The 17,167-nt window shown below is 46.2% G+C and overlaps 1 protein-coding gene across 1 annotated transcript in view; it reads right to left on the bottom strand.

Moving 5' to 3' along the window:
- The window catches only part of STK36 (serine/threonine kinase 36), a 786,440-nt gene that overhangs the window by 474,900 nt on the left and 294,373 nt on the right, over nucleotides 1–17,167 (bottom strand). Inside the window, exon 10 of the mRNA XM_044086614.1 lies at nucleotides 12,161–12,296. Coding sequence (XP_043942549.1) covers nucleotides 12,161–12,296 — 136 coding nt within the window. The remainder of the gene's footprint in view (nucleotides 1–12,160; nucleotides 12,297–17,167) is intronic.

Genomic DNA, 17,167 nt, shown 5'->3' with positions numbered 1-17,167 from the left:
GACTGTATAGGAGCAGTGAAGGATCTATATTCCTAGCCCTTGCCCAGAAAGACTTCCATTTACTAGCATAAATCCTTCTGGCGCACTTTGGAAGCTACAATAATATCGGACAGAATTGGAAACAGGGAAACTGGCAAGGTGGAAGTGGAGCAACCAAGCTGAGGTTGAGAGATTGGAGGTTGGCAAGCTGCCCTGACTGATGGGCCAGATCTGGCACTGGGTCCAGATCAGCTGTTGCCAGAAAAGGTAACGATGCAGGTTGGTACCTTATCTGTCGAGGCCAATAAGGGGCAATGAGATCATCCTGGCTCTCAAGGTCTTTCTAATCAACTGAGTGATTAATGGAAAGGGGTAAAGTATAGAAGTCCCTGAGGCCAATCTGGACTAGAGCTCTGGGGATGGCCTGAAGGGAAAGGCTAAGAAGTCGGGCACTTGCTGTTTTGAGGTGTTGCAAAAGATCGCAGCAAGGAAGACCCCACTTCTGAAAAATCTCCTCCGTTACTGATTGCTTGAGAGACCACTCGTGTGGCATGAGAATAGCTCTGCTCAACCTGCCCGCTATGATGTTGGACTTCCTGGGGATATGCATTGCTATCAGAAACCGCTGAGAAGAGATTGCCCGCTGCCAAAGTCTGAGTGCCTCTTGACACAGGGGATAGGACTTGGTTCCACCCTGCTTGTTGATATACCACACTACGGACATATTGTCCATCTGAATTGCAATAGTCCCTAAAGGAAGAGAGTCTTGGAGGGCTTGCAATGCTAAAAGCACTGCTCTCATCTCCAGGACATTTATGTGCAGGTGGCATTCAAAAGGTTGCCATGTGCCCTGGACTGTCCTGCCCTGAAAATGCCCCCCCCCCACCTGATCAGGGAGGCATTCGTTGTGACAGTGGCGACTGGAGGGGAAGGAACAAATGGTCTGCCCTGAAGGACTTGAGGGGAGACCATCCACCCAGATTTTTTGCAAGAAATGTTATATGTTTTGCTAAGATTTTGAAGGACACTGGGAAAGAGCCCAATTTTCCTTTCCTGGTACCAGAATAGGTCTGGAATAAAAACCTTGACCTTGTTCGTGAGTAGGTACCTCTTGAATAGCTTTCTGTCCATGAGCTTTGAAATTTGTATTGTGCCTCTGCCCTTTGATTGTGTGGCAGGTTTGGCATGCCTCTCATTTTGGAAGAGTGTGAAATGAAATTTGTAGCCTCTGTTTATAAGTCCAGGATCCATTTGTCTTTGACAATATGCCAATTTAAATGCCAGCTTTCCTCCCAAAGGTGCTGCCATGAGACTTGCTTGGCATGGAAAGGAGTCATTGGGTTTGTTCCTGTATTGTTGTGCACTGTCCCACCTCTTGGTGCTGGAGTTTGCCATTGTCTGCCTCTAATGATCCTTGTGATTGCCCTCTGCCCCTTTGCTGTATCTACCTCTTTGGGGCTTGTCAGTGGCTGGAAAGGACCAGTTTTTGAAGGCCAATTTCTGCCGTGGACCTGAAAGCTTTGACAGTTTGCATAGATTTGGCTTTTCCATTTTCCGTAATATCTCCTCAGCATTAGTACCAAAAGACATCCTTTGTAAAGGCATCTAGAATTTAGCTTTACATGATCAGGCAAGTTTGTTCCTAAGCCAGGCATGTCAATGACTGATCCTGTACAGCAGCTCTACTTGAGGCCTCTAGCATCAACCACATTAAGGTGTGTTTACCCACTTGCTGCACTATGCATCAATCCTGCAACTCCTTCAAATCTGGTTGTTCAGGTTGGACATTTTATTCTTAATTGTGATAACAGAACTGTTGATATTTAAGCATATGACTGACAATTTAAGGCCCTCATGGCTAGGTCGAGGTATATACCTTTTCCCCACCTTTCTAAGGATCGATCTCTGAGGAATGGATTCTTAGGTGAGCCTTCTGGGGCCTTGAGAAATGGTTTCAGGGTCAGCATTATGGCTTTGTAGAGGTTTGACTCAGTGCAGGAGGCAGGGAACGGGTTAAGGCAAGCCTCGAATAAACATCATCAAGTATGTCCAAGACAGGAGGTATCCTGAGGTAAACTGGCTGGGAATAAAATTTCCCAAGCTTTTCTTGGAATCATTAAATCTTGGCCTTCCCAATGGAAGTGTTCCCTCAAGGAAGGTTTCCCCAAAGGAAAAATCCTCAGGAGGAGATACAGAAGGAATGGCGCTTCATCGAATTTAAAGGGGATACTAGCTTCCTATTTGAAGTGTTCTGAAAAATGGAGCCCTGATCAGAGGGGAATCTTCCTCCACTCTGGGTCTCTTGTCTGGAGGGGCTGGAACCTGTAAGTAATTAAATCCTCAGCCATTTTAAGCATCTGTTTTTAGGCATGGGGCCTGGAGATGGGCCCTGTGCAACAGGCCTCTTGGATGCCTGGCTCGATTTGGATTTAGTGAAGGCCTTATGAACTGGATGATGTGATAGTACACATCCTGAAGGTCCACTGAGCACATCCAATTGTCCTGACCCAAGGTATGGTGTAGCGGACGACTGCTTTTACAGACTTGTTTAGTCCGAAATTTGGTAGCCCGACTCGGTCCGCTGAGTAGATTCCGGATCCTAGTTGGTCTGCTGGGCGGCGGATGGCTCTTTGTTAGCAGTTTTATCTATTGCTTGTTCCCTTAGACTGGGTGGAAGCCTGGGGGGGCCCTTTGGCAGTTGGGGTGTGATAAAGGGAATTTTGTAACCTCGGATATAATCGACTGTACCCATTTGTCTTGGGAGAAAGCCAGGCTTCTGGTACAGCGATAACTTCCCCGACTGCCTCTGAAGGTGGACAGTCGGGCAGCCTCAGGGATGCTGGAAGGGTTTGTCAGAGAGAGCTCTCTGTACCCTGATTCTGCGGACCTCCTCTGCCTCTAGAATGGCGCTGTTGTTGTCCCCCTCGGTCAGGTCAGGTTGACTCCCTAAGATTTGAACCACATTTTCCACCCTTTTGACCCTTAGGATAGGGTCTGGGGGTGAAAACGGACCCCTACGGCAGAGAGTCTTGCCATCTTGGATCTGGTCAAAGTATCCTTCACTTGAGGTCCAAACAATGCCGAACCATCAAAGGGGGAGTTAGTGAAGGATGCCTTGAAGGGGTCTGCAAAGTTGCAAAGCTGCATCCAGGCATGCCCTTTAAAGGGCCCACGCGTCCTGGTTTACTGCCCATCGGCTGCATAGGAAATAAGCCGCATGGAGGAGTTGACAATGGAATTTAGGGTTCCTAGCTGGGAATTGATTTTGTCCTGAGACCCCGCAGCTGTTGGATCCTGTAGGGTATCACCCAGTTCTTTGAGAATGTCTCTTTGAAGGGGTGAAATGGCACAAGTAATTCAGCACCACATGGCAAGGTCGCTGAAGAACTCCGCTTGCCATACCTATCCATAGTCCTAGATTCCTTATTAGGAGGATGGATAGGTACTGAAGGATCGGCCAGTACCTTCTTAGTGGCTGCAGCCACCACCATGGCATCAACTGGGACACCCTTGTTAAAACTGTTCATCGGGGCTGTGAAAAATTTTGGGAAGGCCTGGGTGGGTTCCATCGTTCAGGGGCTGCCTCCAACCACTTAGGGGGTAAAGGGAGCACCCAGGAGGTGGAAGGGTGAGAACCAAACACCTCTAGGTAAACAGACTCATCGGAAGGATTGAGGGTAGACCAGTTCCTCTCTGCAGGATTTCAGGATGGAAAAGGAGACATCCTAAAGAGGGGACGGACCCTTGCTCCAGTCATAGATGTAGGACCAGTGGGCTTTCTGCTTCCATTTACAGTCCTTTAAATCCTGCAACTCCTTCAAATCTGGTTGTTCAGGTTGAGACATTTTATTCCTTAATTGTGATAACAGGAACTGTTGATATTTAAGCATATGAAACTGACAATTTAAGGCACTCATGGCTAGGGTGGCCGAGGTATATACCTTTTTTCCCCACCTTTCTAAGGATCGTGACTCTCTTTCGGCAGGAAGTGGATTCTTAGCAGTAGAGGCCTTCAATCCCTTGGGGCCTTGAGAAATGGTTTCAGGGTCAGCATTATGGCTTTTGTAGAGGTTTGACTGGTGCAGGAGGCAGGGAATCCGGGTTAAGGCAAGCCTCCGAATAAACATCATCAAGTATGACCAAGACAGGAGGTATCGCCAGAGGTCTGTGTTGAGGTAACAAAAGAAATTCCCTACGTCTTTTCTTGGAATCGGAAAGGTCTTGGCCTTCCCAATGGAAGTGTTCCCTCAAAGTGTGCAAGGTTTCCCCAAAGGAAAAATCCTCAGGAGGAGATACAGAAGGAATGGACTGCTCTGCATCCGAATCTTCAAAAGGGGAGTAAGAGTGTTCCTCTATATCAGAATGTTCTGATAAAATGGAGCCCTGATCAGAAGAGGGAGAATCTTCCTCCACTCTGGGTCTCTTGTCTGGAGGGGGCTGAGAACCCCTGATAAGAGTAATTAAATCCTCAGCCATTTTAAGCATCTGTTTTTTAGGCATGGGGCCTGGAGATGGGCCCTGTGCAACAGGCCTCTTGGCATGCCTGGTTGATTTGGATTTAGTGAAGGCCTTAATAGAAAAGGAAGATGAAGGTCTAAAGACACCCTGGGTGGAAGTGGACCTGTCCAAATAAGGAGGCTCAACACACACAGTGGCTTCAGTGGTTGTAGTCTGGGAAAGGGCCGAGGTACCTGCGGTCTCGGTTACAGAAGACACCGCCAAAGGAGTGTCGTTGGTAGTCAGGGACTCCAAAGGCATCTCGCTGAGAACCGGACCATGTGTAGCCGGTTTTGGCATGGTGTCGGTGGGGACCGCATGAGCGCGTGCGTGTCGGTCCTTGTCCTGCGTTTTGGACAAAGCGGTAGTCGTAGTCTCTGTGACATTTTATAATCAAAGGCTTTACCAAAAAGTGTTGGGCGAACTCCGCCCGGACGCTTAATAGTCGTTTATTGAGTAGCGCCAGCGACAGCCGAGACGTCGTGGTCTGGGCCTAAACAAGGTATGCAGAGGGAATGGAAATCCTTATGCGTATTTGCTTCCACAAGAAATACAATTATTAACTTTTTCTGACATCGGTCTGAGGCAAGAAAAGTTTCTACGGGTACTTAGCTTTAATGAAGACTTGGTTTCCAATTTTTCGTAATTCAGGAGCTGGCCGACCGCGCCGCGAACTGCTTCTGCTTTGGGCACCGCGCAGCAAAAAAGACTGGAGAACATGGCGTCGGCTGTGTCTTATATACTCCGGCCTCACTGACGTCAGGAGAGAAAGCGACAACAACCGACGCCGGACCTAGACTTTGGAATTCGGCCGACCGAGGACCCGCCTGACGGCAGGGAACCCATCTGTGATCACTGCAGCTGTATGCACGATGAACATCGGTGGAACCAAAATTTGCCGTTTCTGGAGGCCATGTCTAATTTGTAGTGTGTAATAAAGGTATGAGGAGAGGCCCATGTGGCTGCTGCACAAATAGTATCTAATGGCAATCTAGCTTGAAAGGCTGTTGATGTAGCTAAAGCTCTGGTTGAATGGGCTTTTGGCTTAGAAGGTAATTCTTTACCTCTGAGTTGATAGATACAGATAATCACAGAGGACAGCCATCTAGACTAGGTTACTTTGGATACCGGAAGGCCTTTTTTACCTTCCGCATAGGACAGAAAGAGCTGATCAGATTTCCTAGTTTGTTTAGTTCTGTCCAGATAGTAACGGAGCTGACGATGAACGTCCAGATAATGCAGTTTTTGCTCTGCCCTGTTAGAATAATTAGGGAAGAAAACTGGAAGATCGATAGATCGATTCAAATTTGCTTCAGAAGCCACCTTGGGCAAAAAAGACGGGTTAGTTCTGAGAGAAACCCTGTCTTTGTGGAAAACTAGATAAGGAGGACGAATGCAAAGGGCATGGAGTTCTGATACTCTCCTAGCAGAAGTTATGGCAACTAGGAAGAGAGTTTTCCAAGAGGGCAACTTTAAAGAACAGGAAGCCACAGGTTCAAAGGGAGGAAGAATCAAGGATGTTAAAATCATGTTTAAATCCCACTGTGGTGGGGGTTCTTTGATTGGAGGTTTGAGTAAAAAGATACCCTTAAGGAAGGCTTTACACAGCTTGTGGGACATGATGCTGGAATCCAATAGACCTATGTGAAAATTTGAAATGGCCGCTAACTGAACCTTTACAGTGGAGGATGAAGAGCCTGAATGAAAAATTTCCGCTAGGAAATCTAGGACTGACTGTATAGGAGCAGTGAAGGGATCTATATTCCTAGCCCTTGCCCAGAAGGAAAAACGCTTCCATTTACCAGCATAAATCCTTCTGGTAGAGGACTTAAGGGAAGCTACAATAATATCACGGACAGAATTGGAAACCAGGGGAAGCCTGGCTAAGGATGGAAGTGGAGCAACCAAGCTGTGAGGTTGAGAGATTGGAGGGATTGGTGCAGCTGCCCTGACTGGTGGGCCAAAAGATCTGGCACTGGGTCCAGATGCCAAGGCTGTTCCAAAAGGTAACGATGCAGGAACGGGAACCATATCTGTCGAGGCCAATAAGGGGCAATGAGGATCATCCTGGCTCTCAAGGTGGTAGCTTTCTGAATCAACTGAGTGATTAATGGAAAGGGGGGAAAGAAGTATAGAAGTCCCTGAGGCCAATCGTGGACTAGAGCGTCTCTGGGGGGATGGCCTGGAAGGGGAAAGAGGGTGAAGAAGTCGAGGCACTTGCTGTTCTGAGGTGTTGCAAAAAGATTGCAGCAAGGAAGACCCCACTTCTGAAAAATCTCCTCCGTTACTGATTGCTTGAGAGACCACTCGTGTGGCATGAGAATAGCTCTGCTCAGCCTGTCCGCTATGATGTTGGACTTCCCGGGGATATGCGTTGCTATCAGAAACCGCTGAGAAGAGATCGCCTATTGCCAAAGTCGAAGTGCCTCTCGACACAGGGGATAGGACTTGGTTCCGCCCTGCTTGTTGATATACCACACTACGGACATATTGTCCGTCTGAATTGCAATAGTCCCTAAAGGAAGAGAGTCTTGGAGGGCTTGCAACGCTAAAAGCACTCTCCAGGACATTTATGTGCAGGTGGCATTCGAAAGGTTGCCATGTGCCCTGGACTGTCCTGCCCTGAAAATGCCCCCCCACCCCACCCGATCAGGGAGGCATCCGTTGTGACAGTGGCGACCGGAGGGGAAAGAACAAATGGTCTGCCCTGAAGGACTTGAGGGGAGACCATCCACCAAGACAGATGTTTCTTGCAAGAAAGTGTTATTATGATTTTATGTGTCAAAGGAAGTTGTTGGAAGGACCACTGGGAGAAGAGCATCCACTGAAGGAGTCGCATGTGAAAGCGAGCAAGCGGAAGTAGCGTGATAGCTGCCGCCATGAGACCTAACACTTTTAGAACAAACCTGGCCTGGATTCTTTTGCTCAGAAGGAGGATATGAACATGATTTCGAATATCTAAAACTCTCTGCTCGGTTAATTTTGCTGAGAGCTGTATGGTGTCCAAGGTGGCGCCTATGAGTGTAATAGACTGACAAGGCAACAAGGCAAACTTTTCGAAATTTATGGAGATACCTAGCCCTTTGCAAGTTTGAATGGTGTAATCTCTGGCAAGAAGAAGCTGATGCCTGGTGGTGGCAGTAAGGAGCCAGTCATCTAAATACGGAAACACCTGGAATCCTTGATGTCTCAGATGAGCTGTAACCACTGCCATGCATTTGGTGAACACTCGGGGGGCTGTTGTGAGACCAAAGGGCATGGCTCTGAACTGGTACTGACTGGCCCCCAGCCGGAAGTGGAGAAACCTTCAGGAGCGCCTGTGCATCTTGATGTGATAGTACACATCCTGAAGGTCCATTGAGCACATCCAATTGTCCTGGCCCAGAAAGGGTAGAATAGACTGTAGCGTGACCATCCAGAACTTCGTTCTTTTTACAGACTTGTTTAGTCTGCTGAGATCCAATATTGGCCTCCAGTCCCCTGTCTTTTTTGGTACCAAAAAGAACTTGGAGTAGATTCCGGATCCTAGTTGGTCTGCTGGGACTGGCTGGATGGCTCTTTTTGTTAGCAGTTTTAAAACTTCTAGTACTGCTTGTTCCCTTAGACTGGGTGGAATGTCTGGGAGGGGCCCTTTTGGCCGAGTTTGGGTGTGGATAAAGGGAATTTTGTAACCCTTGGATATAATCGACTGTACCCATTTGTCTTGTGTGAGAGAAAGCCAGGCTTCTGGATACAGCGATAACTTTCCCCCGACTGCCTCCGAAGGTGGAGAGTCGGGCAGCTTCTCAGGGATGCTGGAAGGGTTTGTCAGAGAGAGACTCTCTGTTACCCTGATTCTGCGGACCTCCTCTGCCTCTAGAACGGCGTCTGTTGTTGTCCCCCCCCCTGCCTCTCGGGGGGAACTGACTTCTTGCGTCAGGCGTGACTCCCTAAGATTTGCAGAACCACATTTTTCCACCCTTTTGACCCTTAGGATAGGGTCTGGACAGGGTTAAAAAATGGACTCCTACGGCAGAGAGAGTCTTGCCATCTTGTTCGCATCTGGTCAAAGTATCCTTCACTTGAGGTCCAAACAACGTCGAACCATCAAAGGGGGAGTTAGTGAAGGACGCCTTGAAGGGATCTGCAAAGTTGCAAAGCCGCATCCAGGCATGACGCCTTAAGGCCACGCCTGTGCCTGCGGCTCTACTCGCTCCATCGGCTGCCTAGAAAATAAGCCGCATGGAGGAGTTGACAATGGAATTTAGGGTTCCTAGCTGGGAGTTGATTTTGTCCTGAGACCCCGCAGCTGTTGGATCCTGTAGGGTATCACCCAGTTCTTTGAGAATGTCTCTTTGAAGGCGGGTGAAATGGCACAAATAATTCAGCGACCGCATGGCGAAGGTCGCTGAAGAGAACATCCGCTTGCCGTACCTATCCATAGTCCTAGATTCCTTATTAGGAGGATGGATAGGCACTGAAGGATCGGCCAGTTCCTTCTTAGTGGCTGCAGCCACCACCATGGCATCAACTGGGACACCCTTAGTTAAAAACTGTTTATCTGACGGGGCTGTGATAAATTTGGAAGGCCTCCGTGGGGTGGGTTCAAAAGGCGAAGACACCCAGGAGGTGGAAGGGCGAGAACCAAACACCTCTAGGTAAACAGACTCATCCAAGGAAGGATTGAGGGTAGACCAGTTCCCTCTCTGCTTGAGGATTTCAAGGATGTCAGAAAAGGAGACATCCTCAGAGGGGGACCGTGGGGACCCTTCAAACTCATCCAAGTCGGTATCAGATGTAATGGACTCAGGGGAGTCTACATGCTTCCTCTTACATGTCCACTTTCGAGGGGGTTCACCTGAAGGATCAGGGGAAGCCTCGGAAGAGGAGGATATTCCCAATGGGGAAACATGAGGCATTGGATCTCTATGGTTGGGAATGACAGAGTGGGTAGAGACCGCAGCAGGCACTACAGTGGGAGGAGCTGATGGAGCTGACCGTGGAGCAGGCACAGGGGCCAGTACGCTCCTCATGACCTCGAAGGCGCCCCTATCAGGCAGGACAGAAGGTTCCCGTTCCAAAGAAATAGGAACCCCAGCCGGCACCGAGAGGGATGGCTCCGAAGCCGATGTCAGGGCTGAACTCACCAGCGCCGAAGCTCCGAGAGGGAGAACGGGGTCGGACAAGGGTCCGATGCCACTCGCCCCCTCGGAGCAGATGAGGGAATCCCAAGCCCCCGGATCCCTCCATGGATGGAACCATGGAAGAGATCGGAGCAGACGACGGAGCCTAAGGGGGAAGTATTGGCTCCGATAACACGACGGTCACGGCTCCGAGGAGCTCCGGCTCCAAACTCAGGGGCAGAGTCGGCGGAGGAATCGAAGATGGTATGGGTAAAGCCACTGTCTGTTGAGATGGGCTGTGAAGCATTTGGGCCAGTGCCTGAGACTTTAGGAGTCTACTAATCACCCTCTCAAGGTCATGGTCAGAAAGCCTGCAAGACCGAGAGGAATGGCTCCGATGGCTCCGCTCCGAGAGCAAAGGGGATCTCGGAGCAAAGTGAATGGACTCCAGGGACGGAGACCTAGATCTTTTGCGGGTGGAAGATGGCACCGAGACTAGTGGTGCCGATGGAGCCAAAGATACGTCGGCTCCGACCGGAGCCGACTTTGGAGACAGAGTCTTTGAGGCATCGGCTCCAGCCGGAGCCGATGCAGAAGACTGCGACATGGCCGTATCGGCTCCAGCCGGAGCCGATCGTGACGCAGTAGGTGAGCCACCAGCCGAAGGCTTGGAGCACGGAGCCGACGGTTTGGATGGCTTCGAAGGTTTACCCGGCAAGGACTTAGCCGGGGAACCTTCGGGCTTTAATAAGCCCCTCAAAATTAACTTATTCCTGCGCTCCTGCAGGACTCCTGGACTGAACGCATGACAAACAGAACAAGAGTCCTGCAGGTGCAGGGGTCCCAGGCAATAAACGCAAGAAGTGTGACAGTCTGTCAGCGACATCTTCTGACAGCACGAGTCACACTTCTTGAAGACTGAGACTTTAATGTCTTTAGATATTAAGCTGTCAAAGAAAGAAGAATTTCTTCCTTAAAGTTTAAACACACACACACACACAAGGTAAAATTAAAAGTTAATAACCAACACTTAACTGTCCCAAAAATAGGGAATGGGAAAAAAACGGAAAGGGCCTAAGGCCTAACCTTAACAGGGGAGGGATATAACTTTAGTGATTAGGGATTGACAAAAATGGGACCCAACAGAGTGGTATAAGGTACTAGACTATATATTTATAAAATAAAGGGGAAAAATCCTAAGAAAGGAGAAGAAAAATTTTAAATTTTTCACTGACCTGTGGAGCCGGTAAAAAAAGCACCTCGCTAGCGAAAGCGGCAAACGAGATCTGGGTAGTTAGCGCCTAGCATCGTGGGATTTAGGGTTGTCTCAAGCCGGTAAAAATTAGCTCTCGAGCTTTAGTATAGGCCGAGTCGGAGCCGAGGATCAGCTCCGAACCCATCCAGCAAGAATGAAGGCGAGATTGACAACTTAACATTCTGTACATTTGAGAGGTATGGACAGAACTAACCCAGGCAGCTCCATCAGTAGCACCCACTGCAGCAAAACCTAGAAGTACAGCGTTTAAAACTTTTCACCAGCACCAACATTTCAATGAAATTCTCTCTAGTAAATGTATTTCCATCGTCTCTTGAAGCATGCCTGAATATGCAAACAGCAAAGTGTACCTTCCAGCCACACTCACTGATGGGGATAATGTGCTACAGAAAAACACACACACACACACACACACACACACACACACACACACACACACACACACACCCTGCATTTTACAGCTGACAGAAAAAATATGTATCAATTTCATATTTTAATCAGAGAAGCTATTTCTTTTTTGTAAAACATGAGTTTGTGGAAGCTACCAGGCTAAAATACCACTGACTGCATCTCTTGTAATGGTCACATGAGCATAACAAATAAAACAGTTGAGAATGTTGAGCCCTGTCACCCTGGTTGTTTTTCTGATTCTTGTTTTCTGTGCCACTATTGGGACCTGCACTTGGCCCTCTATACTCAGTGTGTCACTACAGATGTTGTACCACAAAATACTTGCCTCTAATTACCACTTTAGCCAAACTCTTCTGCATGGGGATCTTGTTTAACAACCTATCAGGCTATGGGGATAGAGAGACAAACTTTAACTGGGGATCCCATAGCAACAGTGGACAAGTATGCTATCATCTGGCCTGGTGAAATGCTAAAGATATAGGAATGGTTCTCCTTCTAAGGAATAGCAGCAAATACATCAAAATACCAGGAGTTAAGACACCCAACCACTCCCTTGCATTTTTCAAGTAGAGAGTTAATGGCAGGTTTATGGCCCATGCTACACAGATAACTGCACTGGTCACCGATTTGTGGGAAGGCAGAGTCACCAGTGAGCAATGAATTCTTCCCTACAACAGTTAACCCTTTACTGTCCAATTTCCACTCTTGAACCTAGATTGCTGTGACTGCAGACATAAATTATACAGTTTACTTCCACATCGCCTACCCCCACCTTCAAATAAATGACATATCCTTAGATTCACATCACATGTAGCTCCCGGAGAAGCAGTTTTTTTTCAGCTTAACGTTATCCTAGCTTATGTGTGTGGTTTCCAGTTCTATGTAATATACTAACCTCATTATCCAGATCCACATTCTGGATACTGCGATGAGTATCAGGTTTCATCTTCTGGCTCTTTTCAGTCACTGCCCTCCTTCCAACTTTCCCTTCTGGGAATTCTCGGGCGTAGTCTTGGCTGATGCTGTGTGACCTGTGGATAAAATTCAAAGCAAGAGGTAGAGAACGTGCAGATACATTCAGAGTTACATGGATATTTATGGTGCCCTCAGCCAACACACAAGACTGGTAATGTTTATTTCCATCACTAGATGAATAATGATAATCAGGCTCCCAAAGCCGTGACTGGCTGTGGTCATGGTATATACAAATTAGCCAGGGTTACAATAAGTATCTGCAAATCAGAATACAAGGTCACCATGGCAAACAAAAAGCTGGATGGAAATGTGATTAAACAATTCCAAATCCCAAAGGGATATGTGCAAGGGAACAACACCTGCTGCTCCTCAGTAAAACAGTAACTAGAAAAGAGCTCTCTCTCTCTCCGTCTCTATCTCTGGAAATTACCATAAAGTCATGGTGTTTGACAAAGACTCAAGCCTATACTTAGGACAACTGAACCTTTGAAAGGAATACATACATATGTAATACCAGACCAAACACTTAATGGCTTTCTGCCAGCATTTAGGACCCGTTCCAGGCAAAAAGGATACTCAACTGTACCACTTTAGTGGAAAACAGTTAATACAAAGCTGGACTCGGCCATCACTCACTGTTACCCTATCATTAGGACCGACAGTAAGATGGTAATCCAGCAAGCTGTCTGGGTTTAGGAATACATATCTAACAAAGCTGCTTCTCACCATTTAGTAAATTTATATATGACCATATCACCAGAACTGACCACATAAAATAAGAAATTTTCTAAGAAGACAGTTACAGGACAAATTATCGATGGAACTTTCATTGAGAACAGTTCAGTCGATCACAGATTCAAGAATCAAACTACTAACAAGCAGTTCAAAAGTGAAGTAATCCAAACAAAAATCTATATCTTTTTTTTTTTTTTTTTTGCAGGGGGACAAGCCCCCCTGTACTCCCATGAGGGGGATTATATCTCCACACCCCTGTTGCTATATTATAAATATAGACTAAACTCCAAAACTGCGCAACACTGGGGAATACGGAAAAATCCCCTTAACCCCACTATTACACTATCTCTTCTGTATCAGCGCCTTTTGGTTGATAAGGTTTTGTTTTGTTTTTTGACCAACATGATCTTTGACTGAAAGGTAGAGATGCAAGAAAATATATACGATATAAAGTAGGCTGGTAGGTGGAATGCCCCTGTAAAAGACACTTCAGTTACCCAGTCTCGGTGTCAATGGCTCAGCAAGTAGCACACTCACCTCTGATAGGGGGAGATAGTACAACTGTGTAAGTACATTTACCATAACAATAGAAGTCTGAATGATCAGTGCTGCAGCAGCCTTAGCTATATGCGTTATATCCTGCCAACGCACAAGCTTCCAGAGCATCAGGGCACCTTCCATACATGTCCATACCATTAGCTTTGGGTGCCAAGCCTTTCAGAGCTTTCATACCAACAGAGAGAGAGAGAGGGAGGCTAATGCCCTAACAAGGACAATGCTAGGAAAATAAAGTCAAGGACCACACCCTCACATAAAAGGCATGCAAAAATAAGGGAGGTGGAGGAAGGGAGCAGCTACTGCAGCAGTGATCATTTGAATATCTACTGTTATCTACAGTTATAAGTTTACTTAGACAACTGTACTATGTTCATCGTATTGATCACTGCAGTAGCCTTAGCTATATGGATAGATTACCCTAACTTACTACATTTGAGAGGTGGAAGGAAAAGAGTCCAGGAACCCCTAAAATGGTCCTAGCAAAGCCTGTCCTGGACCTGGAAAAGGAATCTAGTTTATAGTGCTTTGTAAAAGTGCGCACAGAGGGCCAAGCTGCTGCTTCTAGAATACTTCAAAAATACAACCTTTTACAAAAATCCATAAATAAAGCCTAGGAACTGGCAAAATGAGCCTTGACCTTGCCAGGAACTGTTTTGCTGTGGTGGGTATAAAAAAAAGGAAACAGCATGAGACAATCATTTGAAAATAGTCTGCTTTGACATGGGTCATCATTGTTTTGTCTTACATCCACAAGAAGTGAAAATGTGATCAGAGTTTCTGAAAAATTTTGTTATGTCAAGATAGTGCTGCGGTAGCGTTACCGCCTCACAGTAAGATGATGTCCAGTTCGATTCTCAGATAGAGCGTCTTCTGCGTGGAGACATGCGTGAATGGACGTACCTTCGTTGAAGGTTGTGCATCAGGCCTGGCAAGCCGGTACGTAAAAATCAACTGCCAATCATTAGTGGACCGGAGTTCCACTGTCGCAACCCCTAACCGGGAAAAACCGAAAGACACAAACAAACTTTGTTACAATCTCTATATTTTTTGTCTGTGACATGCTGAGAGAGTTATTCTCGGATTTCCTGCTCCGTTTTGTTTTCTGTTGTAAGAAATCTGCTTGGCCTGGGTTTTTTGTTCTACGTGAGAGGTGCACACCTAAATTACTTAGTTTAACCAATGAAAAAAACTTGTGAAATGCAGCCTGTCTCTTGGGTGATACTTAAATACACAATGAATTCCTGGACCTTCGTCTTTTCTAAAAAGATTCAAGACTGTATAAACTAAAGCACTGCTGGTGATTCCCTGCTAGCTTTTCCCACCCACCCTCTCGTTTGTTGATCTGTTTTTTAAACCTGGTGATTTTAAGTTGCCCACCTCTAGTGTAAATTGTGTCTAATAGGCTCCTCCCTTTCTACACTGCTGTTGACATCTTGATTTATTTATTTGCCTTTCCTTGTGCTTGTACTGAAATAGCGCAGTTTGCCTAGTCATTCCCTGATCTACTGATTACTTGCTCCAAATTCATTATCTAGCTAGCTGTTGGATAAAGTAGTGTATTTTTATAATCTAGCAAGCACTTGTTTTTACATCAAGAGGTCAGTGGATTTTCCATCTAGTGCACTGGGGGTAGCCTGGTCTGTTTAGGTTGGAGAAACACTTGAGATTTCTGCAAGTAGTTTTATTGGCTGGGGGGCTTATTAATTAGCTTAGCTTACTTTTAGTGCCTTTATAAATTTTGTACAATTGAGTGGCTCTTGGCTCATTTATAAAAAGTGAAGTACTTTTATTGAATAAATGCTGTATCCATATCCTTATGTTTGTTGGTGGTAGCATTTCAGAACTCCTAAGCTTGTTTGTGTTTACATTAGGAGGGCTGGCAGTATACATTTAGTGGCAGTAGGTGTTTAATGGGTCTATCTGAGCCGGGAAGCACACAAAAGGGCTCTAAGTATTTTTTGCAATTCTTTTATATACTGTGTCTGTACTTTAGCAGTTTAAAATACTGCACTGTTCACTGCTGCTTTAAGTGGTTAATTGTGCTGTATTACCTTGTATCTATTAGTTGTAAGTAGTTTGTGTGGTCTTGTTACACTTGGGCTCCAAGCCAGCTATTCTACATTAAGAAAGTGCTTTTCTGCACCCTTGTGGCAAAACTGTGCTGATCTAACCTGTCTGAGTTGGGGATTGCTGGTGGAAGGCTTACTGTGTGCTTTCCTGATCAGTATTTAGCTTAAAACTTGCTTCTCATTGCTTGTATTTAAGCCTTGAATTTGCATAGTATTGCTTTTCTCTCAGTGGCGGTTGGCAGTGCCCTGTATAAACAAAGAAGCCAAGAAGCTCAGATTTTCCCTAAACAGCTGTCAATGACACTCTTCTAAAGTTTTCTGCTGCCCTAGGAGCAATTCAGCTGAGCATTCAGCAGTGTTACCTTACTGAGCAACAGTAGCCTACACAAAGTATAGGTTGTTCTTGTATTCTCGGCACTAGCAGCACAGTCCTGTCAAATTAATCCATTCCCTTCCCTAATAAAACATACAGTAAGAGCCTGCTATCATGGACGGGCAGCTTCCCATCTGGCCAGCCTGACAGACACAGGCATTCTGAGGCAAATTAGCAAATGTCTTATGTATACTGACAACCACTTAATCCCGGAATAAACAAATATTTTAACTGAGACATGTAGTTACACTATGAAACTGGAGGCAAGACTCTCACATAAGGACAACTTGAATGCCAAACAAGTTGTCAGCGCACACACACTTCCCACACTAAATAAGGACATGACACATAAATCCACAATATAAGGAGGTAGTCACTAGTAACTTATCAAAAGATCAGAGGCCTCCCAAACGTAAAATACTTGCACACATAACAATGCAAAAAAAAAAAACATATAACACACACACACACACACACACACACACACACACACACACACACACACACACACACACACACACACACACACACACGTCTCAACAAATAAGCCCATAAGGCATAATACCACAAAACATAATGGAATGGTCATAGGTGACTCCATTGTGAGACACACGGATGTTCCCCTCAGCAGGCTAGATACGGAGGTTACAGTTAGCTGCCTGTCAGGTGTCAGGATCCATCAAGTCACTCAAGCACTCAAATCACTCAACCAAAAGTACCGGCATAACTCCGTCATAGTCCATGTGGGGGTGAATGACTTTGAAATGTACTTCATTGTACTATATAAAGAGACATGACTGAGCTTTTAGACTGTGTGTCACAGGCTTGTATAAGCCTAGCCATAAGCAGCATTCTACCTTCTCCAAGGATGACAATGACTGACTTTAACAACTGGCTTAGCTTCTGGTGTCAGTCCAAATGGATCCACTATCTGTCAGCCTGGGAAGGCATGGTCTACAGGCCACACTGCTTGCCAGAGATGGTATGCACCTGTCTCCTCATTGGCTTTCAGATACTAGCAAAAGAATTAGCCACTCCTATTATACATTTTATGCAGTGTCAAAATAACCAGCCTCCCAAAATAACAAGATCCTCTCTAGATAAACTCAACATACTGCTGCCTAATTCTAGGAGTCTAAACAAGAAACTGCAATCCATGGAAGCACTCCTTACTTTGCAAGATGATGTCTGT

The sequence above is a fragment of the Protopterus annectens genome, chromosome 10.part0 (genome assembly GCF_019279795.1).
Source record: "Protopterus annectens isolate FY-2018-M chromosome 10.part0, PAN1.0, whole genome shotgun sequence".
NCBI lineage: Eukaryota > Metazoa > Chordata > Ceratodontiformes > Protopteridae > Protopterus > Protopterus annectens.
The sequence above is the reverse complement of the archived record's forward strand: the minus strand, read 5'-3'. Positions and strand labels throughout refer to the sequence as shown.